At 51.1% G+C, this 27,852-nt stretch overlaps 2 protein-coding genes across 4 annotated transcripts in view; one reads left to right on the top strand and one right to left on the bottom strand.

The window, feature by feature from the left end:
- The first annotated feature begins 334 nt into the window (after nt 1-334).
- On the top strand, nt 335-24,465 carry LOC101822653 (prosaposin). Of its 3 annotated transcripts, none has more exons than XM_013113941.3 (15): nt 335-492; nt 12,124-12,257; nt 13,129-13,203; nt 14,352-14,477; nt 15,604-15,804; nt 16,091-16,234; nt 17,107-17,163; nt 18,470-18,475; nt 19,932-20,063; nt 21,274-21,354; nt 21,603-21,861; nt 21,959-22,116; nt 22,320-22,400; nt 22,550-22,657; nt 23,531-24,465. In XM_013113941.3, exons 1-15 carry the CDS (start codon nt 453-455, stop codon nt 23,564-23,566), a joined length of 1,638 nt encoding a protein of 545 aa, XP_012969395.1. In that variant the 5' UTR covers nt 335-452; the 3' UTR covers nt 23,567-24,465. The 3 variants fall into 3 exon arrangements, with proteins under 3 accessions (XP_012969395.1, XP_012969394.1, XP_012969396.1); XM_013113940.3 differs by having other exon boundaries at nt 18,467-18,475; XM_013113942.3 differs by lacking the exon at nt 18,470-18,475.
- Nucleotides 24,466-24,555: 90 nt separating this feature from the next.
- Cdh23 (cadherin related 23) overlaps nt 24,556-27,852 on the bottom strand; it is a 365,574-nt gene continuing 362,277 nt past the window's right edge. The window contains 6 exon segments of the mRNA XM_040732605.1: nt 24,556-25,498; nt 26,576-26,698; nt 26,785-26,914; nt 27,286-27,346; nt 27,439-27,479; nt 27,721-27,800. Of these exon segments, the coding sequence (XP_040588539.1) occupies nt 25,172-25,498; nt 26,576-26,698; nt 26,785-26,914; nt 27,286-27,346; nt 27,439-27,479; nt 27,721-27,800 (762 nt within the window). The 3' untranslated portion in view covers nt 24,556-25,171.

Here is a 27,852-nt window from a genome sequence, read left to right as displayed (position 1 = left end):
ACAGTGCTCTGAAGAGTTGAGGAAGGACGTTGTGGATTCCAGGTCTGCCTGGGCATCACATTGAAACGCTGGCCAGCAAGGCCATAGTGACACTGTGTCTCAAAACCAAATAATTGTCCTTCAAAGGGGAACATCGCAGAGGGAAAGAGGCACGTTAGATAACGTACAATTCCTGACCTTGATTTAGTCACCAGATACGGGCTTTCCTTTTACCACCTCACCCCGCCTCCCCCGCCGAGGCCAGGACACCTCCTCGCCCAGCCAGGCCCTCACCAGGTCCCCTCCGCCCCCGCCCTCCCCGCAGGCGCGCTGCACCACGCTGAGTCAGGCTGCGCCCAGTTGGGGCGGGGCCCGCGCACGCGCACTGGCTTCTGCGTCGGGGTTGGGGGTAGATTTATATTCGCCGGATCAGCTGACGAACTGCATTGCAGCCTGCGGAGTGCAGCGGCGCCATGTACGCTCTCGCCCTCTTCGCCAGCCTTCTGGTCACCGGTGAGTCCCCAGGGTACTCGGTCCGGTGGGGAGGGCCGCTGTAATGTCCCCTGCGTCCCGGTTGCAGGGCAGCCGGGCCGCCACGGGCCTCGCCCTCCGCACCCTTCCCGGGGCGCACTTGACGAGGATGCGCAGTGCGCAGGCGCAGGCCGGGGCCCGTGTCTCTGAGGTGACCTGTTCCCGGCTCCCTGAAAATTCGAATGGGGACAATTGGGCGGGTGGGGGAGGCGGCGTGTCCTTTGTGTGTGTGTGAGCACAGGCCTTTGCCCAAGGCCTTGCGGGTGGCCCGCGCTTCTCCCTGGAGAGTGTGTGTGTGGGGGGGTGGAAATCGGGGTGACCCCTCCCGCTGCCGTGGTTGTCCTGGCGCCTGTGACCGACATGGCCTGGAGCCCCATCCCGCAATCCAGGTTGGCTCGTGACTTCTGCCTCATACTGCACGAGTATGGGAGTTGCAGGAAGCTCCTGTGTGTCTGCGGGGGGTGATCTTGACCTGAGTGTGAACCCCGCAGCTTAGTAGAACTTGGAGGGAGTTTTGTGGTTCCCCTGTTGCATTGGGCCTATTACTTGTGCTGTTTGATCTAGAGAAGCCATTGGCCGGCCTTTATTTTCTAGCAAATGTGAGAGCTGGGCACAGAAGTTGTTTCTAAAATGGTACCGCTGATTTTTGTTAAAAGCACTGCAGGTTTCCATGTCAGTGCCAGGGGACTTACTGCATCACCTTGATTCTAGACGAGGCCACCTGGTTTGCTGTGGCAGTGGCTCTCAGTTTACCTGGCCTCATTTCAGTCGTGTTGCACAGACAGGTGTGAATTGAGATTTTAATCTCTACAGAGGGGCTTGTCCCGAGTCGGTATTTTCGGGTCATAGTGCACCAGAGGAAGTCAACATTTCTAGCTCCAAACGTCAGGTCTGCTTATTTGTTCTCTAAGGTTCTCTAAGACAGGGTCTGGCTAAGTACCCCAAAGTGGTCTTAAACTTTTTATGTAGCCCATACTGGCCTTGAACTCCTGATATTCCTGCCTCCACCTAAGTGCTAAAAAGAAAAAAAGTTTTGATGAGTTTAGGGTGGTGAACACCTATTATTTGGAAGGCTGAGATAGGAGGAGCTTGAATTTGAAGACAGCCTGGGCTACACAGAAAGTTCCAGGCCAGTCTGGGCTATATATTGAGATTGTGTTGTAAGAAAAGTGAAAAGAAACGCAATTGATCCTGTTGGCATTGAGTCATCCCTCGTGAGTTCTGATTCACCCGCATCACCGAATAAACAGACTTCTTTTTTTTTTTTCTTCTGTAGTGTGGGGCATTGTGAACTTGGACCCTAACAGCTCCATGGTAGTGGAGAACCCTCCTACCAAGTCACACGACAGCCCTTAACTGTTTCCTTGGGAAAATAAGATTACTTCTAATGCATATGTGGTTCATCTGATCGGAGTCTGGTCAAATGGGCCCCCTTTTCACTGAGCGCTTAGGTAGGTGGGAGGGCCCTAGGGTGGCCTTGGTCTAACTCCAGGCCATTACCAAGGTCACACTGATAACTGGAAGAATGCTAGCTTGTTTTGACTACTGCCCACTGGTAAAGCCTGTGATAGCTGTAGTCCATGTGTGCTCCCTGAGACTCGGGCCTGTGGGTTCAGCGGGGCACTACAAGTTCAGGGTACCACTCAGACTCCGGAGAGGTTTCATGGCTTGCATTTAAGTGATGTCCTGGGTGCTTAGCATGTTCCAGGTTTTGTCCAGTCTTCGCAAAGCCTGAGGGTACAGACACCTGTGTGGGGCTCCTCATCCAGTCTTCCTGCCTTTCCTACCTAGGCAGAAAGTAAAGGCATGCTAAAAGAATTAAAGCCAGTTTAGCTTCTTCGTGGGGAGTGAGGACAGGTGCCCAGACTCCAAGTCATAGGCTGTTGACTGGGACGGGCGGGGCAGGGGGGATGTCTCTGGATGCTCATCTTTGCATGTGTTCCATTGACAGGGCTTTAGATACCACAGGGCAGGCCTTACATGGTAGAGGGAGAGTAAGACCTGGCTCCTGGGTGGTTTTCCTTTGATCTCCAGAACAATATTACACACACACACACACACACACACACACACACACACACACACACACACTATCCTGTGCTGGCTGTAATTTCCATTCACTCTCCAGAATGGTGACATGGTGGCAGGTAAGCCTAACCAGCAGGGGCATCGTTAGCCGCCTGCAATGGCAGCCCCTCACTCCGTGCTGTGTCTGGGCCTGCTTGTGGGAAATGGCTCCGCTCACCCCAGTGTCAGGGAATCTGAGCGTCAGGACGTGCAGTTGGGGGATTGCTCCAGTGGGAACCAGTGGGCCAGGGTTGGTGAGCTGAGCATAGAGAGGCCGCAGAGGTGCCAGCATGGGGCAGATGCTCTCCCCAAAGCTGTCACCTGGGCTGATGCCAACCCCTTAGTGTCTGTACACACTGAGGCAGCGTGTTGTCGCCTGGCCTGCTTAAGTTATGAATAGCAACAGGAACCCCCAGTTTCACCTGCTGATGATGCCGAGTAAATCCTGTTTAGCAAAAGGTAGCTTTTTTTTTTTTTTTTTTTTTCTTAAAGACAGGTTCCTGCTTGTAGCCTAGGCAGGCTGGTCTCTAAACTGCAGCAGGTTAACTTTGAACAGCCGGTAATCCTCCTGTTTCACGTGCTGGAGTGCTGGCTGGGGCTTACAGGTGTGAGCCACCATGCCTAGCTTCTGGGGATTACAGGTGTGAGCCACCTTGCCTAGCTTCTGTCCGTTTTGTTTTTGGGGGGTGTTTGTGTGGTGTGGGGTGCGCACCTCTCTCAAAGGCCAGAGGAGGCCAGTCATGCCTCTCCTTACTCCCTAGAGTCCAGGTCTCACTGAACCTGAGAGCTCAGCTGGCAGCCATCCTTCCGTGTCCGCCCCCACAGTGCTAGGTGAGGGTGTGGTCACTCCCAGTTTATGTGGGCGCTGGGGATCTGAACTCAAGCCCTGAGGCGTGCGAAGCAGAACTACTGAGCTGTCTCCCTATCTTTTCAAGTTCTTGGCAGGTTGTTTTGAAGTGTGTTGGATTTGAGTTGGAGGGAACTGTCTAGCTCAGGGAAGGAGAACTTAGCCTGCTATTTTTTCTTTCATGCAAGTGGCTCAGACTCTTAACCCTATGCCTCCATTTTCTTGTGTGAAGCTGGACCGTCCAGGCTATTGGCAGGATCTGAAATGGGCAGGGAGAGGAAGAGCAGGTTGTTATTCTATGGGGCTGGGGACACCACCTAATGAGAATGCCTGGGAAGTCCCTAAGGCCAAGGCCTGCTCTTGGATAATAGCTCGCTTTTTTTTTTTTTTTTTTTTGAAGTGGGCTGTTGATGTGAATTCTAGAGTATGGGCTTCTAGGCTCTGAGCCTTGTTCTCCAGCTGGCCACCAGGCAAGAAGTTACAGATGTGATACCTCCCCCACCACCCCCACTGGGGATTGAACTCAGGGCTTCTTCTCATGTCCTAGGTATTCTGGATTTGCTTAGAAAAAGAACAGGCAAGAGCACTGATCATTTGACCTGCTTGCTTGTTTTGTCCTTGGTACTGGGGACTGAAGTCAGGACTTTGTGTAAGTTAAGCACCTGCTCTTCCATTGGGCCACACCCTTAGCTCAGTGTTTTTTAAAGATTATGGGTATGGGTATTTTGAGTTATAGACAGTTATGAGCTGCCATGTGGGTGCAAGGAATTGAACCCTGGTCCTCTCTGGAGGAACAGCCATTAATCTTAACCTCAGAGCTATCGTTCCAACCCCCTGCAACTTAATTTTAATTAAAAAAAATTTTTTGAGACAGGGTTTCACTATTGTCCTGGAACTCACAAAGTAGATTAGGTTGGCCTTTAACTCACAGAGATCCACTTACCTCTGCCTCCCGAGTGCTGGGACTGAAGGTATTTACTACCATGCCCCGCCTAGGGTTGGCCTTGAACTCCCTTTTTGGTCTTGATCTGCCTCTGCCTCCCCAGTCCTGAGGTTATGGGTGTGTACTGTATCACTCTGCCCCGTTTCAAATTACACTGTCTTATTTATTAATTTAATTGGTGGTGTACTAGTGATCGAAGCCAGGACCTTGTGAATGCTAGGCAAGCACTTTGCTAGTGAGCTAGATCCCCAGCCGCTCCCAACTTAAAAAGGTGGGCACAGCACATTGTCATCTCACAAGCCTTTAATCACAGCACCTGGGAGGCAGAGTCGAGGCCAGCCTGGTCTGTGTGGAGTTCCAGGACAGCCAGGGCTGCATAGCGGGACCCTCTAATCTCAGCACTTAGGAGCGCAGGGGCAGAACTCTTGTGAGTTTTGAGTTCATCCCGATCTACGTCGTGAAACTGTGTCTCAAAACAAAACCAGCAGTGGTTAAGTATAGTGGTGGGCGTGGAGACTTTGGCAATGTAAAAGCACTAGTTACTTTATTTATTCATTGTAATTTTTCCAGATCCAGTGAAGTGTCAGAATAAAATTCCTTTAGAGTCTAGGTTGTTGAGACACGGTTTTGCCGTCTTGGCTGGTGTAGAATTTGTTATGAAATCACTGCAGTCTTCCTGCCTCTGCCTCCCAAGTGGGGATTGCAGGTGTGCAGGGCCATGCCTGGCATTAGGTTCAGTAGTCCAGGTTAGGCATGGAGTTGAGTGTTATCTCCAGCACCGTGTGGCCTTAGGCCAGGTAACAATCTCCCGATTTCTTCATACGTCACATGGCGTTGCCCCGAGGATTTAATGAGTTTGCGTGGTGCAGCACTGTTGTGTCCATCCGTGTCCCAGCAGCACAGTGACCCTCCTCTGCCCTTGGCTTGGTGATTTCTGTGGCATTTTTCATTTCAGGGGATGCTGTAGATTAGCATCAAATTTAAATGATTTATTAAAAATGTGTGTGCTATGCATAATTATGGAGTTTGGAAACCAAGTAGGGTAGTTAGCCAGCAACTAGGAGGTAGCTGGAGCAGGTTTGGCTACCAGGCCAGCCTTTAGTGCCCTGACTTCAGTGAATCCCAACTGTTTTAGGCTATCTCACTAAATGCTTGCATATGGACCTGTTGTCGTTAACTGTGGGTTCTGGGGTAAGTCTGTTCAAGTCCTGAGCCTGGCTTCCCTGTGCATGAAGTTGGCGAGCTGTTGAGATTAATAGATGCATACAGAAAGCAGGTTCATGCACTGGCAGGATCCATAGTCTCCCCACTGCCATCCCCCTGCCTCGCTCCGTGTAAGCTGTCCTTTCTCCCTCTTTCCTCTTAGAACCTCACACACTGAACTCTACCTACAGACCCACCATTTTTTCCCCTTTAACAAAAGTGGTAGCATGCTGGCTGTTTTTGCTTCTTGATCTTTTTAGACATGCAGAAGAGTGGAAGGGGGAATAACAGCGGACCCCATGTATTCAGTGACAGTTTAAGAAATGGTCTCCTCTGCCAGTAACTCTGGCCTGGGTGCTAATCGTACACAGAAGCAGAACTCTCTGCCCTATGTGGTCTGTTCATTTTGATTTCATTCACGAGACAGCATCTCCCACTCATCCCTGGCTGGCTTGTAACTCACTGTGTTGCCCAGATTGGTCTGGAAGCATTGGTAATCCTCCTGCCTCAGTAGGAGTGAGTCACTTCTGCTCTCCAGTGCTTTTGGTTTACAAACCAGTTACAATGACGGTATAGCTGGTTCCTGAAACCTTTCACCCAGCTCCTCATACTATTTGTGTATTGTTTTGTTTCGGCTTAAGCAACAGGAATTTATTTCTTATAAATCATTTGCTTCTCCCTGAAGGGATCTCTTCCTGGCTTGCACTTTGCTTTGTCATGACATGTTAGGTGGTCAGGGTGGGGCTGGGGGAAGACACTAACTTACTGACCAGATTGCAAACTTGGCAGATTTTTACCAAGTTCCCCAGTACTCTAATTTCCTGTTCTAGTATTCCTGTCTAGTTGTCATGTCCCCTAGCTGTTTAAAAGTAGTTAGGGGATGGTGATGATGGTGGGGGCTGGTAAGGTGACTCAGCATGTAAAGGTGCTCGCCTCCAAGATTTGAGTCCGATCCCCAGGACTCACATAGAGGAAGGAGAGCACTGACTTGCAGGTTGGTATGCACACATGTATGCACACATGTATGCACACAGAGTAACTTAAATCATTTTTTTAAGTGTACATGACCTTGTGGGTCCTTCCTGGAACATCTCCCGAAAACAACCCCGCTCTGTTCCTTCAGGTCTTCTCAGATGTGGTGTTAGGGTTCCCAGTGCTCTGCCCTAACTAGCCTCCAACCCCACCCTGAAGCTCTTGTGGCTTTATCTTCCCTTGAGCGTTAGTGTCAAGCTGCCGGTGTCTGCAGCTTACACAATGGTGCTTGGCATTGTCAGGTGGCGGTGTGGGTGGGAAACGGCCAATAGATGGTAACTGAGGTCAGTGTGCATGAAAGTGAATGCCATTAGTGCCAAAGAAGTCCCACCAGATGGCTCAGCAGGCTACCGCACACGCCACCAAGCCCGAACTACCTAGGTTCCGTCCCTGGACTCACAAGGTGGAAGGAAGAGAACTGATTAGTTGTCCTTTGGCTTCTCCATGCATGCTGTGAGTAGAGTGTTCATGAACATATAAATGGATAATGTAATTAGGAGCTGGAGAGATGGCTCAGTGGTCAAGAGCACTGGCTGCTCTTCCTGAGGACCGGATTCGATTCCCAGCACCCACATGGCAGCTCACAACTGGCTATAGCTCCAGTTCCTGGGAGCTGGGTACCCTTTTTTATGGTATTCACTGGCACTCTACTCACACATACATGTAAGTAAAATAAATATTTAAGAAATGTAATTAGAAATAGTGTCACATCTCATTAGCTTTCTCAGTGCTTGGGATTGAACCAGGGGCCCACAGATTAGACTATTGGAGACAGGGCCTCTTAGTGTAGTTATGGCTGGCCTCAAACTAATGGCGGCCCTCCTCCTCCTTCAGCTTTTCTTGTGTTGCAGTTACAGCCATTTGCCACCCTACCTGGCCTGTCTGCTTCTCTGCCTTGTCCCTTCTGGAGTCCTGCTAAGCAGGCTGTCGCCCCACCGATGAGCGATGAGCTACATTCTCAGCTCTCTTATTTTGAGATGGGGTCTCAATATGTGTTGTGGGCTGGCTTTGAACTCCTGGTTCTGTTGCCTTGGCAGACGTTGAATTTGTGACCTTCTTGCCTCAGCCTCCTGAGTAGCTGGGATTATAGGTCAGCGTCCTCATGCTGGGTTTGTCCAGTCTTTATCAGGATTAAATGAAGCATTTTATGTTCTGACGTTAACATTAAGACATTGTTTCAGGGAGTTGATAATTCCAGTGCGACTCTTTGGGCTCAGATGAAATACTAGCTTTCACAGTAGATTGTGTTCAGGCTGGAGGGACACCCCCTCCAATGCTTGTGGGAGATGATTTTTCTGTAGGCTGTAGGACCCAGGAAGCAAGATGAATCTGAAAAGGGAACTAGTTATAATTTGGGGAAGTGACTTTTCCCCACACTTCCAGAAATTGGCGGTTCTCAGGGTTTGATTTGAGTAGGCAGTGCGGGGAGGCCTCTGTGAACAAACTACAGTGATATATGAGAATATCACCATGAACTTGCCATTGTGCATGCTAGCAACAGAAAAAAACTAAAAATCCGAGGAAGGGGAAACGTTTTCCCCTCAGGACACCCTTATGTGTAGAAGTTACTGCAGACTCTAGAGAGCTTTGGTTCCTGTGGATTGTTGGTGTCTGTGTCGCTCCCCTTACCCCTTCAGTATGTGCATGTGCGCTTGTGTGTGTTTCTGGGCATGAAGTCCAGGGTTTGTGCATGCTAGGCAAGTGCTTAACCACTAAGCCCTGTTCTCCCCCGAACCTCCCAGCACCTGGCTGGTGTTATTTAACACACAGCTACCGCTGTGTTTGGTTTGTTGGGCCATGTGTCAGGTACTTCTGGAAAAAAGAATTGAAGTGAGGAGCTTGCAATACCCCCCCCACTCCTCTTTGGGGTCTCTGGGACCTGCTTTTTAATACTGTACCTTGAACAGTTGATGGCCAGGGCTGCAGCCAGAGTATCCAATCGTTCAAGAGGTAGCTTTTAAATCAAGGCAAGTTGGCTTAGTCTTCATGACGGCAGTGGGAGAGTTGAGCAACCAGCCTGGATGTTGGGCCATTCTAGCAGCCTGCTCTAACTTAATCCACTGGAGGAGAGTTGAAATGTTAGGTTTCAATAAAAGGAAACCCAGCGTAGGTAGCATTGTAGGCAGCACGCTGATGTCTGAGACCTTGGCTCTGAGCAGCCACACAGGTCAAGTTCAGATCAGGCCAGCAGTGGAGCATTGCCACCGGCTCTAGACCATGCTGCTGTCCCTGGCCCTGGCCTGCACCTTCTCACCTGGCTGGAGCTTGGGCTCTCCTCCTTCAGGCTGTCTTATCTTAGTACATAGAAGTTCATCTTGTTACCTGATGCCTGACCATTTGAGGGAAGAACCTTGTCAAAATCTTGTTCTTTTGAATCGGGAGTCTCACAAAGCCAGGATGGGGGCTACACACAGTTCAAGTTCTGTAAACTGAACTCTGTAGGGAGACAAGTGTGTCGTGCCAGTGAAGGCCTCTGGGAGCCCAGCTCAGTGGAGAGACAGGCAATGCCCTGTATCTGTTTCCAAGAAGTGTCTGCAAATGGAACTGAGGGCAACACTGCCTCTCTGTCTCTAAGCAACTTAGCTGTTGCCATGGTGATGCATTCCCCAGGAAGCAGATGCAGTAAGCTGTGGAATGCAGTTGGTCTGGTAGCCTGAGCTTTTTTCTCCTTACTCTTTTGGTAGCCTGATTCAAATGGTATTAGCACAGGTTACATAAAATTGTTAAAAGGAAGGGCACAAAGATGGTCCAAATAAAGAGGCTATTCAGTGAATAGCGGGTAGCATGTTCTAGGCCAGGCGGTTTGCATTGAAAGCCTGATAAACGATAAAGACTTGTTTGGAGATGTTTTGGTGAACAAAGTGGTTTAGCTTTGACTGCAAAAAACAGACACCTAGAATTAGAACTTCTGAAGTCTGATAGAACTGTCTACCACAGGCACTCAGGAGCCTGGTGGTCTAGCTTTGACTCTCCTCCAGAAGACCTCCAAGACAGACTCTCAGCTTCATGTTTTGCATCCTTTTTTCCTTCTTGGTCCAAAATGACTGATGGAAGTTCTAGACAGTGCATCTAAATGTCATGTAAGGTGTAATGGCTCTCATGAGCAGACCCTGTTGCAGAGGAGATTGCAAAGTATAATCTTCCATCCTGACTTCAGCTTGACATCCCGCTAGTGTGTGAGAGAAGGGAGATGGATGTAGGGAATGCAGGAGTTGTAAGGGTTATTCTGATTTTAGAAGTAACCCGAGGAAAATGGTTTCATGCTGAAGTGCAAATACTAGAACATGAACTAAGGCCTACCCCCCTTCCTCTTCCCCCTCCACCGGTGGTTTACCCTTGGCCACATAAATCTCAGAATTTCCCAGGGACCAGAGATTCCACGTGCTTCCCAATTTCGTCTTCACAGAGATCCACAGATGGTTCCTATTTTTGCAGCTGGTTGATGTGAGCAAGTCATCAGGGTTAGTATATGGCCAAGCTGGGGGTTCGACCCTGGTTGGTCTCAGCTGTAGACCTCGCCCTTCAAGAAGAGAAGGCTGTGTCGAAGTAGGGGAAGCGTTTCTACATGGGATGGGTTGCTGGACTGGGATGATGGCTCAGCAAGCATGAGGACCCGAGTTTCATCCCTAGAACCCACAAGCTACATACAGTGGGCTCTAATCCCAGCACTAACTGGGGAGGCAGAGACAGGTGGATCCTGGGGCTTTCTGGTCAGTTGTGGTGATGTAAAATGTGAGCCCCAGATCCTAGTGAGACTAGACCCTGTGTCAGAAACCTAGGTGGATGGCTCCTGAGGAATGGCACTTGTGACGTGCACAAAATAAAGAATAAGTTCTGCGTATGTTCCAAACAGTGAGCCTGGTGTAGGGAGTTCCTTGGAGGGTAATTAGCTGGTAGCTACTGCTCAGGGTTACAGGTCACAATGCAGTGTAACTGCAGTGTTTGCTCCTTGCTGGGCTCCCCCTTATCTGACCTCTGCAGAACTAGTTTAGCCCCTAGAGAAACCAGAAGTGCTTTCTGGACTCCTGGCAGGTGTCCTGGGGCTCACCTCCCTTGCTTGACTCTCTGGACTCTGTGGCTGCTGTGAAACAAGGCCAGACTCCTGTCAGCCATTCTTATTTTAGATTATTCTTCCTCAGTCTTCCCAGTGTTGGGATTAAGGTGTGTGTGACCGTTGTGAAAGATTTTCACGTGGTAGTCCTGGTTGGCCTGGAACTCACAGAGGCCCTTGTTAGCCTCACAAGTGCTAGGATTAAAGTTGAAGCCAGCTGTGGCGGCTTACCTCTCCATCTCAGCGCCAGGGAGGCTGAGGCAGGAGGATTTGAGTTTGAGGCAAGCCTGGGCTACACTATGTATGGAGGCCTTATCTCAAAAGACTAAAGCGGGAAGGAAAGACAGCAGCGCCCCTCCTCTTCCTACCCCTGAGGACAAGGACAACGTGTCGCCAGACCCTTGACTTGAAGTGTAGAGTTTAACTTGTGCAAGCTGAGTGCTGTTCATGTCCTACAGACACGAATAACAGCAGGCTGAACCAGGAGCCGCTAGGAGCTCAGGCAAACATTCTAAGAACTTTCTTAGAGGTAGCTAACCAAACACCTCAGAAGGAACTTGGTTTTAAGGTCAGGGTGTGGGAGGGTGAGAATGGAGGCTAGAACGTTGGGAACAACAACAACTGTAGTCCAGGCTGATCTGGAACCCCCAGGGCAGACCTCAGATAGTATGTGTAGCTTAGCTCCTAGGAAGCCTTTGCCTTATGACGCCCCACTCCCTCCATTTTCAGCATGGCTTGGCCTCTGGGTATTGAGTTTGGAAACAGATGTGTTTGTAATTTGGTGTGTGTGTATAGTGCGAGCAGCAGATTCCTGGTTCATGTGATGGTATCTGAAGATGTTCAGGCTGTCAGGTGAGCTTGCTCCAGCTGTTCAGGGAACCCCAGGGGAGCTGGCGGATACAGTAACGGAGCACATCATTCATTCCCTTAGTCTTCCGGAAGAGCCTGCTCAGGGATCCATGTGTGGGCCGCGTGTTTGTGGCATGCAAGCAGGTGACTCTCTGGGTGTCCAAGGTGAAGCAGTGTGGCTGAGAGCTATGGGGTTTTCTGGTTTGACGTAGGCCAGGTGTCTTCGAGGTTGGTCCTCATACTATCCCATCATCCTCTGTGTCTGGCAAATTTTCTGGGTTGTTTGCTTTTTGTTTTAAGATATCATCTGATTGTGTAGCCCAGGCTGACCCGCAAACTCACCATCCCTGTCTCAGCCTCCTGAGTGCTGGGATTGCTATAATCAGATTTTGGGAATTGGAAACCCTGGCACTGTTTATAATAGACAGGACAGATGTGTCCTGTCAGTCCCACGACTCACTTAGGACAGGTTCTCTACCTGGCCAGCTATTTCTGTGATGTAGTTAGCACTTCACGGTCTAGTGAGTGGTGGCAGGCAGAACTGACTAGTCCTTAGCACCATGGTCTTATGTATCAGGCTGGGACCCCTCCTCATCCTGGTTCTCCTTTTTTTTTTTTAAGCTCTGACCACCCCTGTCCAAGACCCAAAGGTATGCGCCGGGGGCTCAGCGGTGCTGTGCAGAGACCTGAAGACAGCCGTGGAATGCGGGGCCGTGAAGCATTGTCAGCAGATGGTGTGGAGCAAGCCCACAGCGGTGAGTGCCAGCCACATGCTGCCCTCTGCAGCTCTGTAGAGCACTTTGTCCTCAGCTCCCTGGGGGCCCTGTTGCAGATAGGACCCGCCCCTGCTTGTGTCCAGCTTACCTCAGAGGCGGAGACTCAGAGGCCTGTCCCTTCAGTACCCTGTGTCTTGGTGGTCCCACACTCCCTTGTGGGCCTTCCTTCAGGTCTGCCCCCTCTCCAGGTGGGTCATGGTGCAGGCACACAGCGGGTGTACCCAGCCTTCACCATCATCCCAGGAAGCTCAGACTCCATCTGCTCACCCTCCCTCACCCCTCAACCAGGCAGACCACTGACTGAGCCCTGAGACCCAGCTGTAGCTATGTTTTATTTCCACCTGTAACTGCACTGGCGAAGATGACTGCCGTCATGTCAGTGATGGTGATAAATGAAACATGGGCAGAGATGGGCAGACGCCCCAAGCGTTTATCTGTCTGAAACCTCAGGGACTAGGCACAGAATGATGGGACTGCTACTGGCTTATACTGGCACATGCTAGTGGAATGGACTGAGTTTGGCTTAGTGGAGTTTGGGTTCTGAACTTGTCAGGGCCGATTGCCTACTTTTAGTAAGAAAAGAAAACTTGGTGAAACATTGCCCAGTCACTTGGTAGAAAATCGTCGTTGTGTGGCCAGGACCTTCTCTGGGTTCTCTTTGCTTCCAGTCCTGTTTAGAGTATTGCTTCCTCTTAGAAAGTTTCGAGGGCAGTGAGTGAGGGCTGTGGAACCTTCTGGGTCAGTAGTGAGGCAGTGATTAGGACAGCACCTTGAGGGGTGGGGGAGGAGGGGTCCCTTGTGTGACATGTCCACACATACAAAATTTTCTGTCTTGTTTGTTTCCTCTTAGAAATCCCTTCCATGTGACTTATGCAAAGATGTTGTCACTGAAGCTGGGAACATCCTGAAAAACAATTCCACTCAGGTGAGCTACTGTGGAGGAGGGTGGGTATGGGCTGGTGGCTGTGTGTTTTTAAGACACCTGTCTGGCTCTGGGCTCCAGAGAAGAGTGGTGTTGGCCCAGGGGTGGCAAACACTGACATGCCTCACCTTATAGGATACACTAAATCTGACTGAGAGAGTTCGTTTTATTCTTAAAGATTTTGTTTTTAATTTTTAAAGATTAAAAGAAAAATTTTTAATGTGTGTGAGTGTTTTGCTTACATGTATATATTTGTACACCTGTGCCCTGTGCTCACAGGTCAAAGGGAGGCATAGAATCCCCCTGGAATTGGAGCTGCAGGTGTTTGTGAGACACCATGTGGGTGCTGAGAACCGAACCCAGGTCCTCAAGAGCAGCAATTGCTTTTAACTGTCTAGCCATCTTGCCTCCTTTTTTTTGTTTGTTTGTTTTTTGTTTTGTTTTTTCGAGACAGGGTTTCTCTGTACTGTTTTGGAGGCTGTCCTGGAACTCACTCTGTAGACCAGGATGGCCTGGAACTCAAAGAGATCTGCCTGCCTCTGCCTCCCCAGTGCTGGGATTAAAGGCATGCACCACCGACGCCCTGCTTTGCCTCCTTGTTTTTGAGGCAGGGTTTCACTACACAGAGAACTCCCTCTGTAGAGCAGGCTGCCCTCAAACTAAGATCCGCTTGTCTCTGCCACCTGGGTGCTGGGATTAAAGGCTACAGTGCGGGCTCTTTTGTTTTGCTGGGTAGCTCAGTGCTCCTTGAACTTGTTGTCTATTGCCTTAGGAGTCTGAGTGCTGGAACTGTAGGAAGGTACCACCACACTCAGCTTTAACACCATCATTGTGTGTGTACATGTGATATGTGGGTGTACTTACTGTGTGTGGGCATTTGGAGGCTGAAGTTGACTGGGTGTCTGCCTCTGTCTCTTCATTTAATTCACTAAACAGGGGCTTGTCATATGAGCTAGACTCTCTGGTCAGCCACCCCTTGGAATCTGCCTGTTTTCATTCCCTGCTTCCCCGCCAGCACTGGGGTTTGAGGTCTGCTTTTCCAATCCTGGCTTTTACATATATGGGTGCTGAGGATCCAAACTCAGGCCTTCTTGATTGTTGCTGGAGTCACTGATGAAGGACCTTTTGCCTTGCATTGTGTCCCCTTGCAGGAAGAGATCCTTCATTACTTGGAGAAGACCTGTGAGTGGCTTCCTGACTCCAGCCTCCAGAACTCCTGCAAGGAAGTGGTTGATGCTTACCTGCCTGTCATCCTGGACATGATTAAGGGGGAGATGGTAGGTCATTGGGGGAGGGCCAAGAGCAAAAGGGCTGAAAAGGGAAGTGTGTTCATGGCTTTGCATTTCTCCTGCAGCTCTTCACAGGGCTTCTTGCATGGGATAGCTATGGCAAGGTGGCTTTTCTTGCCTGTCTGTGCTTTGCTGGGGCCAGGGTGCTTTGGACTCCTGCATCCTGTTGATAGATAGAAATCAGTAACTCTTGTCAAGCCTCTATTTCTAGAGCAAACCCATGGCTTCATCTTTGTAGAATTAAGGACTAATTCTGGGGATGTAGTGTGAGGACAGCTGCTAAGATGCTGGTTTGTCACAGCACGTGTGCACTGTGCCCAGATTGGGTGCCAAAAGCTAGGAGTCTGCAGTGAACCAGGAGCTGCTTTTATGGAATTTGAAAGGCTTCAGGAAGGAGGTGCTGAAGAAGCCAGCCACTGGGCCAATAGTGCTAAAAGTGGAACCAAGGTTTTGTGAGGGAGGTGAGCATGTGACACAGAGTCTTCTGTGTCCCATGGCAAGACACCCAGGAAGAACACTACAGCATTGCTGGAGGTGTTGTGGGGGCAGTGGAGATGGACAGATGCACACTGTGTTTTGAAGAATGAATAGGCTGGCCTTACTCATGGAGGGGAAATACAGGAGCATGAAGGGCTGCAAACATTTCTGGATCTTCTGGGGAGTTGGGAGTGGAGTCTTTTTTGTTAAAATGACTACTCAAGGGAGCGGGTTGAATGAGATAGAATTGGGCGTAAACTGGAGATGTTCCTGAGGTGGTCATGAGTATGAGTTACAGTAAGAGATGAGAATTTGTGGAAGGTGTTGGTTTGAAACCAGTGGGTTGCATTAGCTTGCTTGCAGCTTGTGAGCGGACCGTGGCCATCACTCAGTCCCTGACCCTTCCCCCTCTACTCAGTGGCTAATCTCCCTTTAAGGAAGAGCTGCAGTGACTTTTCGGGCCTAGGAGGCCTCTGTAGGTTAGGTACGATGTTGTAACTTTCTATTTGTCCTCGGTGCACTGAGTAGTATAGTGTTCTTTTTAATGGACACATGGACGCGAGGGAGGGACTGACTGATGATGCCGGCTTCTCTTGCCCTGTGGGGTGGGCTTTCAGCTGTCTCTTCTCCCTTCCAGAGCAACCCCGGGCAAGTGTGCTCTGCACTCAACCTGTGCCAGTCTCTCCAGAAGTACTTGGCTGAGCAAAACCATGAGAAACAGCTCGAGTCCAACGAGATCCCGGAGGTGGACATGACCAGAGTGGTTGCCCCCTTTATGGCCAATGTCCCTCTCCTGATGTACCCTCAGGATGGCACCCACAGCCAGCCCCAACTCAAGGTTAGCTGAAGGCGGGTGGAGTCATGGTGAGCGCAGTGGGAGCATGGCACACAGAACTTCTCTATTCTGGCCCCTGACTCTAGTTTCCAAAGAGCAGGGTATTTTAAAGATGCTCACCCCCTACTGGAGCATAGCCTCTCCAGGCCACGCCCTACTGCCAGCCCCATGTAGTACTTTTGTCAGAAGGAATGGCCTGGAGGTTAAAAGCCTGGCTCCCAGGAGCTGTTAGTCAGTCATCTGTAGTGAGATGTGGCATTCTCTCAGCTTGCTGCTGTTCTCCTTGTAGGCCAACGATGACGTCTGCCAGGATTGTGTGAAGATGGTGACTGACATCCAGACAGCTGTGAGGACCAACTCTACCTTTGTCCAGGGCTTGGTGCAGCATGTCAAGAAGGAGTGTGACCGCCTGGGGCCAGGCGTGGCTGATATGGTGAGCTCCTGGCCCCCCTGCTTTGGATGTGTTCTTGACTAAGGTGGCAAGTAGTGACCATCCCACTGACTCCGAAGAAGAGGTGGTTCGGCGTTTCTCTTTCCCTACCTGCTTTTAGTAGGGTGTGGGTATATTTTGGTTAGGTGAGTCAGCACTGGAAGAAAACCACTTTGGTAAAGCTTTCTTTTTTCCTTTTCTGTCACCGTACATTAGAAACACTAGAACCATTTTTTAAAAATTTATTTTAAAAAGCAGCTGGTTTGTGTGTGGCATAGCACTTGTACGGCAGTCAGAGGACAACCTGAGGGAGTTTGTTGTGGGTCCTCAGGGATAGAACTGAGTGGCCTTCTTTTACCCTCTGAGTCGTCTTGCCAGCTCTAGAACCTGTTTTTGAAAGCATGACTGTGGTCTGTGAATGAGGCTTAGAGTCCTGTTTCCCCTAAGAGTGGGCCACCTGATAGCAACTTGCAGGACATTGGTTCTGTGGCCTCAGCACCCGAATGTCTGAATGGCTTTGGAAGGTTCTTAACAGTATTTTTCAGCTATATTCTCTAGATTGCTACTAATGGTGGCCTTGGGGCATTCAGCCTGTCAGACACTGAGGACTCCAAGTTCCTTTGTTATAATATCTCCACAAATTTTATAGGGGGTAGAATAACCAAATTGCTGTATTATCTTATTAATCTGAGGAGATGCTTAGATTTATTCTGGGATTTTTTTTTCCTTGTGAGAGCAGGTCTCTGTATCTCTGGCTGGTCTCAGCCTCTGGCTGCTAGGATTATAGGCCTATCAATGTCCATTTGCTAGTCACCAGTTGGCACTTTTGAAATGCCATTTGGGATGTGCTGAACTGAACCTTTCTCTCTTTGCAGTGCAAGAACTACGTTGACCAGTATTCTGAAGTTGCCATTCAGATGATGATGCACATGGTAGGTGGCCAGGGACCTCTGGTTAGCATTCACAGTTGACACCTCCATGCTTTAGAATCCTCCTTTTCCAGTTGTGGGCCAAAGTAAACTTTCTTTGTCCAGCAAACTCCCTACTTGTGACCCTAGCCCATCCTTCTGCCAGCAAAGTCTGCCCTAGCTGATGCGGTCCTGAGCTGTCCTGATTGCCTGGGGCCTGCTAGTCTGTGCGTGTGTGAGTTGTCATCAGATTGCTAGTGTCTGGCTGAGCCCTGGGATCTGTAGGGGTATCATGCCCTGCCACTAAACCAGCATGGGAGAATTCAAAGGGCAGCCTGTGTTCTCTGTCGGGAGGGAGGGAACCCTGCCTGGCAGAGCTGGAGCAGTGTCCAGGGAAGTAGGGTTAGCTAGAGTTGCTGCTCAATCCCTAGCTCCTGATGGCATCTGATGATGTCTAAGGGGGCAGGTGGAGATTCACTGCCTGCAAGAGGTGGGAAACGTGGGGCATGGGAGCCACTGGCAGAGCCGAGTGCGTGGGACACACGTGTCTCCGCTCTGATGGACTGCTGGGGGTCCTTGTTCACGCTTGAACGTAGGCCCTTCCCTACTCTGTATAGTTGCCACCCTGCTGCTGGCCTGACCTGCTTTACAAGCAGGCCCTCTGGCCAGGCCTTGTTTAGCATCATTGCTCATGCCCTGGATAGCAATAACATCTAAAGGCAGCTAATAAAAGACTCCATGGTAAAGATAGACCTTTGATGTGAAGTGGCCAGATAACTTCAGTCGTTTTTACTAAAGGGGGGGGGGTGAGGGAGGTTTTTAAAAATGTTCTATGTATCAAATCATTTGAGTTTTGAAAACATATGAACGTATTTTATATGCCATCTTAGAATTTTTCTCTAAAAATATACATATATTTTCTGGGGGGAGAAAGTTTCCTTTTCCCCTAAAAATGATGGTCTCATTTTGTAGCTCTTTGGCCTGAGATCCCAGATGCTGGGAGTAAAGGTGTGCATCACCATACATTACCTTTGTATTCAGCTGAGCTCGGGGAGTTTGCTATTTGTAGCCCTCAAAAGGCCAGGTGTGGTTAGCTCCACAGATGGAGGCCCTTACAGGGACAGCTTCCACCAGCTGCATGGCCTGCCCCTGAGGGCTGGGCTGGCTCCCTAGGCCCCACCCTCCCTCACTGCCCGAGTGTCGCCCTTGAACTTTGACATCCCTATGCCTGGATAACTGCTTGATTGTTGTTTTAATTTTTCTTAACTGTTGTGTCCTTTCCTTTCTCTTATTTTCACCTCCGATTTCCTGTTTTTTTGTTCAACAGCAGGATCAGGTATGTGATGAGAATTTGCTTGTGGTAGTGGTCTGCTGCTTCTAGTTGTTGGCTTTTTTTTTTTTTTTTCTTTTTGGTTTGGCATGGTGAGCTCTGAGGTACAACAAAGGATCTCCCCATACTAGGCCCTGTTCCCCTGAGATTGAGCACTTTGGGTCATGGGGGCTTAACTCCCGTTTTGGAGGGCCAGAAGGTAGTGACACTAGCAGAGCACACATGCCAGTCGCCAGGGTGATGATGGGGGTGCCTTGACTTCCTGCAGTGAAGGAAGGCACTGGCCCTGCCAGGACACCTGTGTCCTTCACATTGGGTGACATTGCATGGCTTTGTGCTGTTTTCCTAATCTCAGAAATGCTTCTGCATGAGCAAACTAGATGCAGACGGTGACTTGACTTGCTGGATGGAGAGACTTGTACATGGTCTCTCAATTGTGGCTACTACCCTTTAGGGAATGGGTCATGGGGCCTTACTGGGTGGCATGTTTAGTTCATAATGGCTGAGCCATTGCCCTTTTGGGTTTATTCTGAATAATGCCTTCAAGTCTAGGATTTGCCTTCTAGACGCTGGAAGGCATTTTGAATCTCACAGGAAAGGATTTAAATAAAAATGCCTGAATTTTCATTTATGCTGCCTCAGAGAGACAGGTCCCCTAAATTTTGGCATCCCCCTCCCCACCAGTATAAAGATTTTCTGCCTTTAGTCTCATTCTGACTCCTGTCTTCTAATCTTAAGGTGTGTTAAAGACGGGGTTTATGGACACATGGCTTTAGTTCTGTAGCCTCAATTGTACAGGTGGGCCATGGTTTAGCCCTCAGCGTCCTTGCTCCCATGCTGGGCTCAGAGCTGAATGCTGTCTAGAGTTGCTTCACACCATATACAGGGTCTGGGTGGGGCTTGCTCTTGGCTTTGTCGGTGTGACGGACAGGCAGTCAGGATATTGACACTTGGTTCTCTGTGGCTTGGCGTCTAGATGGGGAGAGGGGATCTGCGTGAAGCCCTTGTGACTGGAAACACCTCATCAGCTTGGGTCCTGGGCTCTCATGTGCTGTGTGCAGTTGTGAATGTAGAATATGACATTTTAGGAAAAGCCGGCTTCTCTTCCCCTTACTGTACCATTTTAAATGGTGCTGTCACTAAAGGGGTCCATGTGGCTTTAATTCTGAGATCATGATCCTTGTGGTATGTAGTCCAGCCATCTTCGGGGTACAAAAAGTATTAGACTATCTTATGGTGACCCTGACTGGAGCAGCAGAAGCTAAGGACCACTTCCTCCAGGTGGAACGGGTGTCCACACACTGTTCTTTATTTGGAGCCTTTGGATTGAATCTGAAAGCTCCGCCTGAGGGGGAGGAGTCAGCTTTATGCCAGGGCTTTAGCGCCCTGGCCTCGGGGTATCTAAGGAGGGGTTTGAGAGTATCAGGCACAGGCTGGCTGACAGTGACTCTGCTTTCTCCAGCAACCCAACGAAATCTGTGCTCTGGTTGGCTTCTGTGACAAGGTCAAGAAAGTACCAATGAAGACTTTGGTCCCTGCCAGTGAGGCCGTCGAGAACGTCTTCCCTGCCCTGGAGCTGACAGACTCCTATGAGGTACCTCTGTCACTGTTGTGTGCTGACTGGGGCCATACCTTGCTCTTGCACGTTGTCACAGCCACCCAGTCACATCCGTGGTACCCTGACTGGCTTCTAAATGCCAGTTGGAGGATCTCTGAGTGCCCCAGGCCTTTGGAGTACTCCTATCCATCAGCCCCACCAATGGGTGAGGGCTTGGCTCCAAGCGAACCTTTCCACGTGTGCTTCCTGGGTCCCCTCTCCAGAGCCACAGTACAGACTGGAGGTTCCCAGAACACATGCCCCGAAGTGGTAGCAGAAGCCTCTTTGGGCTTGTTGCCTGTGTATGGACATAGGCAATACTGTGTTCTTAGAACTCTCCCTTGGCCAGGGTACACTGCTCCAAGCCATAATGTATCTGCAACATGACTGCGGGTCAGGTAGTGTTTTGGGATGCCCTCTGTTTGAGGGACACTTACTACCTGCCCAGGACCTGATGCCTGCACACAGTGCACGCACAGGACCTGATGCCTGCACACAGCGCACGCACAGTCTTCTGATTGAAGAACACCTGGTCTGGTCTGGCCACCAGCTGTTTGCCTGTTCTGGCTCCTGCAGACACTTCTGGTCCCCAGATGTCCCCTTGTCTTGTTCTCTTGCACTCCTTTGGTCCTAGCATGCCCATGGTGCCTGGCCACCAGCTGTCCCCCGTTCCATCTTCTCTGTTCTCAATGTGTGGCCCCAGGAGAGAGGGCAAGGCATCTGATGGAATAAGGAAATTGTCTGGGTACCCCCCTCACACACACACACACTCCAGTTCCCTGAGAGAAGGCAGTCGTCTGAATGCACAGCAGAGATGGAAGGCAGTGAGGACAGAGGCCCTGCCAGCACTGTATCACCAGAGGTGGACTCAGGGTGTCAAGAGCTGGCATTGACCTGGGAACAGGCAGAAACCAAATCAGCTCTACACTGCCATCTACCTACCTCTCCCACGTGAACATAGGAGAGCAATGATGAGGCCTCCGGGAAGGAAGGGGCTGCCTCTACTTTGCTTCCTGAAGTATGAAACTAGGGTGGTTTTGGAGTAGAGGGGGTCATAGAAGGCTGGGGAGTGCACTGAAGCCACCATCGCACTGCATTGGGTAGGCAGTGGCCTTTGAGGTCACAGGCCGTGTGTGTCCTGTTGTCCATTCGGTGGCAGGAGCATGCCTGTCTCAGGCTTAAAACATTCTCCTTTTGTCCTTCACAGGCCCAGAACATTATTTTCTGCCAGGCTTGTCAGTTTGTGATGAAGAAGTTGTCTGAACTAATGTCTAACAAAGCCACTCAGGTATGTTGCCTCCTTGCATGGAGAAGCCCCCTCTCTGTATTCCAGGCAGAAGGTGCCCATGGGACACGGTCTCCTGATAAATGCATGTCCCAGGCCCCAGGAGGGAGGTTTCCAGCACCCCGTGCATTAGCCAGTGTGGTCTTCAGGGGAGGGATGTAGTGCTCCCCTGCTGGCCTGTTCCCTGGTGGGTCTACGGTCTCTTCTTCCTAGCTAGCCCCAGGCTGATGCGATCCTTTCACCTGTTTCAGGACCTACTAATTAATGCCGTGAGCAAAGCATGCACACTGATCCCGGCTCCTGCTTCCACCAAGTGCACGGAGGTGATACAGACGTACGGCCCCTCCCTGGTGGACGTCCTTCTGCGTCAGGTGGGCTCAAGCTTATGTGGTGTGGTCCGCCTCTGTTCCGCTAGCCCTGATTCACTGGGGTCATTTGAGCAGCCTGCAATGCCCATCCAGCCTGGGCTACTCAAACAGCCCGAACAGCCCAAACAGCCTGCATTGCGTGGTAAGTCCAAGGCACCTGGAGGGGAAGGGGGCCATAAGAGGTCACTCTCAGGTTAAGGAGGACCCTGCCAACACTGAGCCCTGTGTCCTTTGTGTAGCCAATGTGCCTCAGAAGAAAATTGGTGGGTTCTGTGAAGTGTGCAAGAAACTGGTCACCTATTTGGAACACAACCTGGAGAAAAACAGCACCAAGGAGGAGATACTTGCTGCACTGGAGAAGGGCTGCAGCTTTCTGCCTGACCCCTACCAGAAGGAGGTATGGGCGTGGCTGCTCACTGCTAATGTCCCAGTGGGAGTGTGCAGGAGGGGCCTCTGTACTCTAGGCTTGAGGCTGGGAGGCAGCATGTGGAGCCATGGAAGGAAAAGGACCTAGGCTAGTGAGGTCAGCTCCCAGACCCTGAGCTCTGGAGTGTCTGGCTGCATGAAACCGCAACCTGTGTCCCTTCCTTTCCTTGGCAGTGTGATGACTTTGTGTCTGAATATGAGCCTCTGCTGGTGGAAATCCTTGTGCAAGTGATGGATCCTTCCTTTGTGTGCTCGGTAAGCCTCGTCAGGTGCCTGGCCTTGTAGCAGCATGCATATGGTCTAGCAGGGTAGGGTGGGGTCAGGGAGCAAGATAACCAAACTTACTATAGATTCTGGGAATTCTTCAACCTCATTTCCCTCTTCTTTTGTCCTTTATCACACAGAAAATCGGGGCTTGCCCTTCTGCCTCTAAGCTGCTGCTGGGAACTGAGAAGTGTGTCTGGGGCCCTACCTACTGGTGTCAGAACATGGAGACTGCAGCCCGGTGCAATGTGAGTGTCCTGCTGCCTTCTGTAGCATGGCTGGGGCCTCCTTATGGAAACAGAGCCACAGCCTTAGCTAACTGTGCTCTTGTCAAGAGATGATATATATGTAGGTACATGTGTGGAAGTCAGGATAACTTTTTGGAGTTCTCTTCTCCATTATGTGGGTCCCAGGGATCAAACTTTGTTTTGGGTTTGCATGGCATGTGCTTTTTTTTTTTTTTTACCCATAACCCATCTCTGTCCCCTGTGATCACTAGAGATTGTACCAAATATGTAGGACCTCTGCCTCTGAATAAGTTCAAGGGTCCCAGGGGACACTTTTTTTTCCTAGCTAAGGCCCAGCATGAGCCTTGACTCAAGGGAACTCCAAAGGTGTTTACACAGCTGGACGGGGGGCTGGGGAGGGTGGTGACTTTCCTGAGTGGGGTGCTGGACCTGGCCTCTGGTTAATAATCCTTCATACAATTTTTGTTTCCTTGTCAGGGGAGATAAATCAGTCTGGGCCACTGGTGGCCTATCTGCACTCTTACACCCATGGGTGGCATGTGGGCCAGAGGCTGCCCCTCTTGTGCCATGCTGGGTTTTTTGTCAAGCAACAGGACCTGAGAACCCACTGACAGTGTGTGAAGGGGTCTAGAGTCGTGTTGCCGGGTTGCTCTCACAAGGCAGCAAGGGACTGTGTGTTTCTCTGGTTCTGGGCCAGTGTTGTAAGAGATCAAAACTGAGGGTCCCAGGTCCTACTTTGATTGATTGTGTCCTAGGATCTCAGCATCTGTGACTTGAACAAAGTTAGGTCACATTTTGGAGAGATGCTGACCTGCACGTGACCTGTGAATGCTTGTCTTGTGCAGCCTGACCTGTTTCCCTTTCTCCTTCCAGGCTGTCGACCATTGCAAACGCCATGTGTGGAACTAGTTTTCCAGCTTGCAGAAGTTGCAGCCTAATTGTGGGTCTAGGATAATGAACACACAAGATTATTTGACTTCATTCTGAATAGGACCCCTGCCTCCCCCTTCTCTTGTCCTTCCCCCCTCTTGTGCATTGCTGTCATGTAAGAGGTGCTGATGGCCCCTTTCAGTGTTCCCCTTCTGCCTGAAGGATGAGGACATTCAGGGCATCAGCTCCTCAGCTGCCCTTTCACCCACCTGCTAGAGGGGGTGCTGAGCCAGAGAGCAGGAACGCTGGCTGAGCCCTGACTTGGTGTAGGGGGTGGGGCTTCTGTGGCCACCTCCTACCTTGAAGAGGGAGCTGCTCACCTTCCTGTGGTACCAAGGAGTTTTCTATGGATGATTTGAAGCACAGGATAATCAGGTCTTAAGGTTGATGGAATTGTCATAGCACAGAGATTTCAGAAGCACCAGCAGGTGGCTCGCTTGGGACGCTGCTGTCTAGGTCAGCCTCTCCCTCCACTTTCCTGTATTCCCCGTCTGCCTTGTTTGGGGTTCTGTGGGCTAGGGTGGGGAGGGGAAACTTCTGAATGTAACTTGCCCATGCCATGTGGGCCTGGCCTTTTGTTGTGTGGGTCATGAACAGTGTTGTCTGCTTGGCTGTCAGGGCCCTGCACGCCCCTCTCCTACCTTGTGGCTCTTGTTGAATTGCTCATTCACCTCATCATGGATGAAGCATCTGCCTGGCAGCGGGTGATGAACTGGGGGGTCTCTGTGTAGAGTAGGTACTGTCGGGAACCGTGGCTGGTCTCTTGTGTCTCCGGTTGCCAGGAGACAGCAGGATGGGCATGTGCAGCTAAATGGACCTAGATTTTAATTTGTTTTGCACTAAAGTTTCTGTGACTTAATAAAGTTCTGTTAACCAGATCTGAGCTTGTGTTTCTTTGACACCTCAGCCGGAGGCTTGAGGGGTCCATCCCATCCCCCAGAACCTCATACGTCACCAGAGTCAGTGTGTTGCTGGTTCCATGTGAGTTGCTTTTCTTTTTAAACAGAGAACATTCCAGAAACTTTCATTGAATATCAGTTAAACAAAACCTGGAGGAAATCTTGAGGGAATAACTTAATTTAGAAAAGGAATACACACAAACACTCTACATTCGAAACCCAAGGTAACAGCAGTCATGTCTCTCAACACGACAGGGAGATGGACGGATGCTTGGTTGCTGACGTCAACCTTGCATGTAGGGGCAGGGAGCCACCTGGATGTCCAGCAGGCAGAAGTTCAGTGGGACTTGAACTGAGCTGTCAGTTCTGTGCTGGGCCTCTGCTCCGCTGCGGCATAGGGAGGGGGGCTGAGTGGGTCCTCAGGCTCTGGGGGCTCCCCCAGTGATTCTCCTTACCTTGTTCTTAGACACTTAGCATTTTTTAAGTTTTCTTAAAAAAATAACCGACTTTATGAAGGTAGAGATCAGATGCTGAACCAGTATCTGGTAGGAGGTGAGTTTGAACAGCCGTACAGGCTGCCAGGGCCAGCCCAAGATCATTCACGAAGGCTGGACTGGGCAGAGAGTTGGCCATGCTCCCTGCCTTGCAGGGTGGTGGGTGGGCTGCTCAGCAGCAAGGCTTGACATCACAGCTCTGTGATTTCCAGCGGGCTCTCCATGATCACGTCTCGAAGCTTGTGCAGAGGGGTGGACTTGGCCGACTCTGTGCGGGCATTGCGCTCAAAGGCAGTGGCCTCGGAGGCCGTCAGAGTCTCCAGTGAGCGGTCCAGCCCCTTCTGGTCATCCTCCGGCAAGCTGTTGAGGTCAGTGGCCAGCAGTGTCCCTGTGCTGCCATGAACCATGTGGATTCCGTCTGGCCCCTTGAGCTCCATGGGTGGCTTGTGGCGGAAACGGAGGCTGCCCTGGCCTGGGCTGTGGTCCCCGGGCTCCTCATCCAGCTCCGTGTGGATCAGCTGTGAAAGGCGGGACACATCCTTGTGGCTCAGAAACTACTACAGAGGGCTGTGTCCGGGGTTTGAGTAGATTACCCCAGAACTGCACTGGCTGGGACCCGCCTCTTCACTGCCTCGTCTAATAGATCCACCCAGCAGGCCTGCCCGCCTTCTCAAATGGAGGGCAGAGGCTGGATATTAAAAGGGCCATCGCATGCCGTCCAGTGGGGGTGTCAATCTGGACACCACGGTGGTGTCTGAGTTGTAGCCAAGCTGACACTAAGCATGGCCAGGTAGAACCTCCCCAGAAGTAGGCGGAGCCCAGGCCTTCCATCCCTCTTGGTAGCATACACTCAGGTGAAAATGGGCTTCCGGGAAAGCTGGTGTAACTGGCAACCTCTAGCCAATGTAGGCCTGCTTGGCCCTCCTGACTCATTTCTTAGTGAAGGCCCCTTAGAAGGTAGTTTGGGGGTACTTGGACAGAAAGACCCCGCAGAGTCCAGACAGCACAACCTCCTATCTGAATTCCTGGAGCCGCCTCCGGCACAGCCTTTGGACTTGGCTACTAGGTGAGCGAGAGGGAGGAAGAGCAGAGATCGAGAACTCCCCAGTGGCAGTGTGGTAGAGTGTGTGAGAAAGCAGCATCCCCAGGAATGGGGCACGGCACACGGGCACACAGATCCCCCGCTCCCGAGGCTACCTCACTACCTCAGAGATGGAGGAATGGCAGGAGGAGGCTTTTTGCACCATCCGCTGTGCAAAGAGTTTTTTGAGCCGTAGGTAATCCTCCAGGACCACCTTCAGCAGCGAGCCCTGAGGGAAGGAGAGGGTTAACTCTCCACTTAGGCTGGTGCCTGCCCTACCCCTTGTACATACTCCCATGGCAGTGGGGGGGGGGCACAGGTATCCGGTCCTACAGCAGAGGATGGGAGGAGAGCCTGACCACTGGCCAGCCAGATGGCCTCTAAGAGACCACACAAGCCTCATTGGTCCTAGAGCCTAAACTAATAGAGTCAGGTCCAGATAAACCTACGGTTTCCATCTCCAACATCCTCGAGTAGGGGATCAAGTTCAGGAGCCCCGCAGGGGAGCGCTCACCTTAATAGGCCCCTCTCGAATGATCTGGCCCAGCTTGGCAATGTTGTCATATTCCTGAATGGCTGCACGCAGGTAGCGGTCATCATCCGGCTTGACTGCTGCTGGCTCACGCCCAAAAGTTCCCTGGGGAGAGAGAACATTGGCTGGAGCGGAGAGGTCGACACCCTCCAGAGTCTCCAGCTTGGCCACAGGCTGCCGCCCTGGCTCACATGGGTGCGGGTGGGGCTGTTCCACAGATCCGCGATCTCACTCAGGTTCTCAGGCAGGTCGTCCTCATGCTCAGCCTGCGCAGCCAGCTCCAAGTTCCGGCAGAAAGGGTCCAGCCACACGGGGTTGGCTCTGCAGTTGGGGAGTGGGATAGGGTGGGTAAGATGTCTTCATAGCCTTGCCTCTGAGGCCCGCTCATCCCCTTGGGCCAGCCAGAGTGCCTTCTGCAGGTCTGCATGGGAACTCTGCCATGGCACCTGTGGCTACATCCTTCTATCCTAGGATCCTGCTAGAGCCAGGACTGCAACCGCCAGCCTGGGTCAACTTTGTCAGGGAAGCCTCACCCACGTCTATGCCCCCTGGGTGGCATATTTCTGAGAGTGCAGAGAAGTGACTAGCCCACTAGGAGGCGCTCACACTCCATGTTTCAGCCAGTGGCTGCTATAGATACTTCTCACTAGCTGGGTACTGCAGGGATCTCTAGACTTGAGGAGCCCACACACCCGTCAAAGGAGTATTTGTTGGTATTGGGCATGTCCATGATGTCAATGAAGCCGCGGTTCCCTGCAGGGAGACAATTTGAGTGAGGAGGAAAAGGGTACAACCAATAGAAGCACCTGACCCCCTTACCCTGGTCCCCAACAGCTTTCACTCACCTGCAGAACCAGCCACAATGGCCTTGAGCTTCCTCTTGTGTCTGGAGAGAGAAAGGAGGGAGGGGAGAGGAAGAGGGGGGGAGGGGAGAGGAAGAGGAGGGAGAAGAGAGGAGGAGGGAGAGGAAGAGGAGGGAGGGGAGGGGAGGAGGGAAGAAGAATGGGGAGGTGGGGAGGAGAGTCAGTCCCCTAAGGGAAGCTGTCCTGCTATCTCTGGTCCTCAGCCCTGCCTGCCTTGGTGCCTGCTGACCAGGAGACCTCGGCCTGAGGTGGGGGGTCACTCACACAGTCCTGTAGTACCAGTTCATGAGGACAAAGAGCATGGCAGCCAAGAAGAGAAGAATGCCTAGGACAATGATGGCCATCTGTGGAGACAGTAGGCCAGCCATTATCGGGGGGGCTCAGGGGCACAATCCA

Source organism: Mesocricetus auratus, unplaced genomic scaffold (assembly GCF_017639785.1).
Source record: "Mesocricetus auratus isolate SY011 unplaced genomic scaffold, BCM_Maur_2.0 Super-Scaffold_100027, whole genome shotgun sequence".
NCBI classification, from domain to species: Eukaryota; Metazoa; Chordata; class Mammalia; order Rodentia; family Cricetidae; genus Mesocricetus; species Mesocricetus auratus.
Note: the sequence above shows the minus strand (reverse complement) of the source record. Positions and strands in the feature narration are given on the sequence as shown.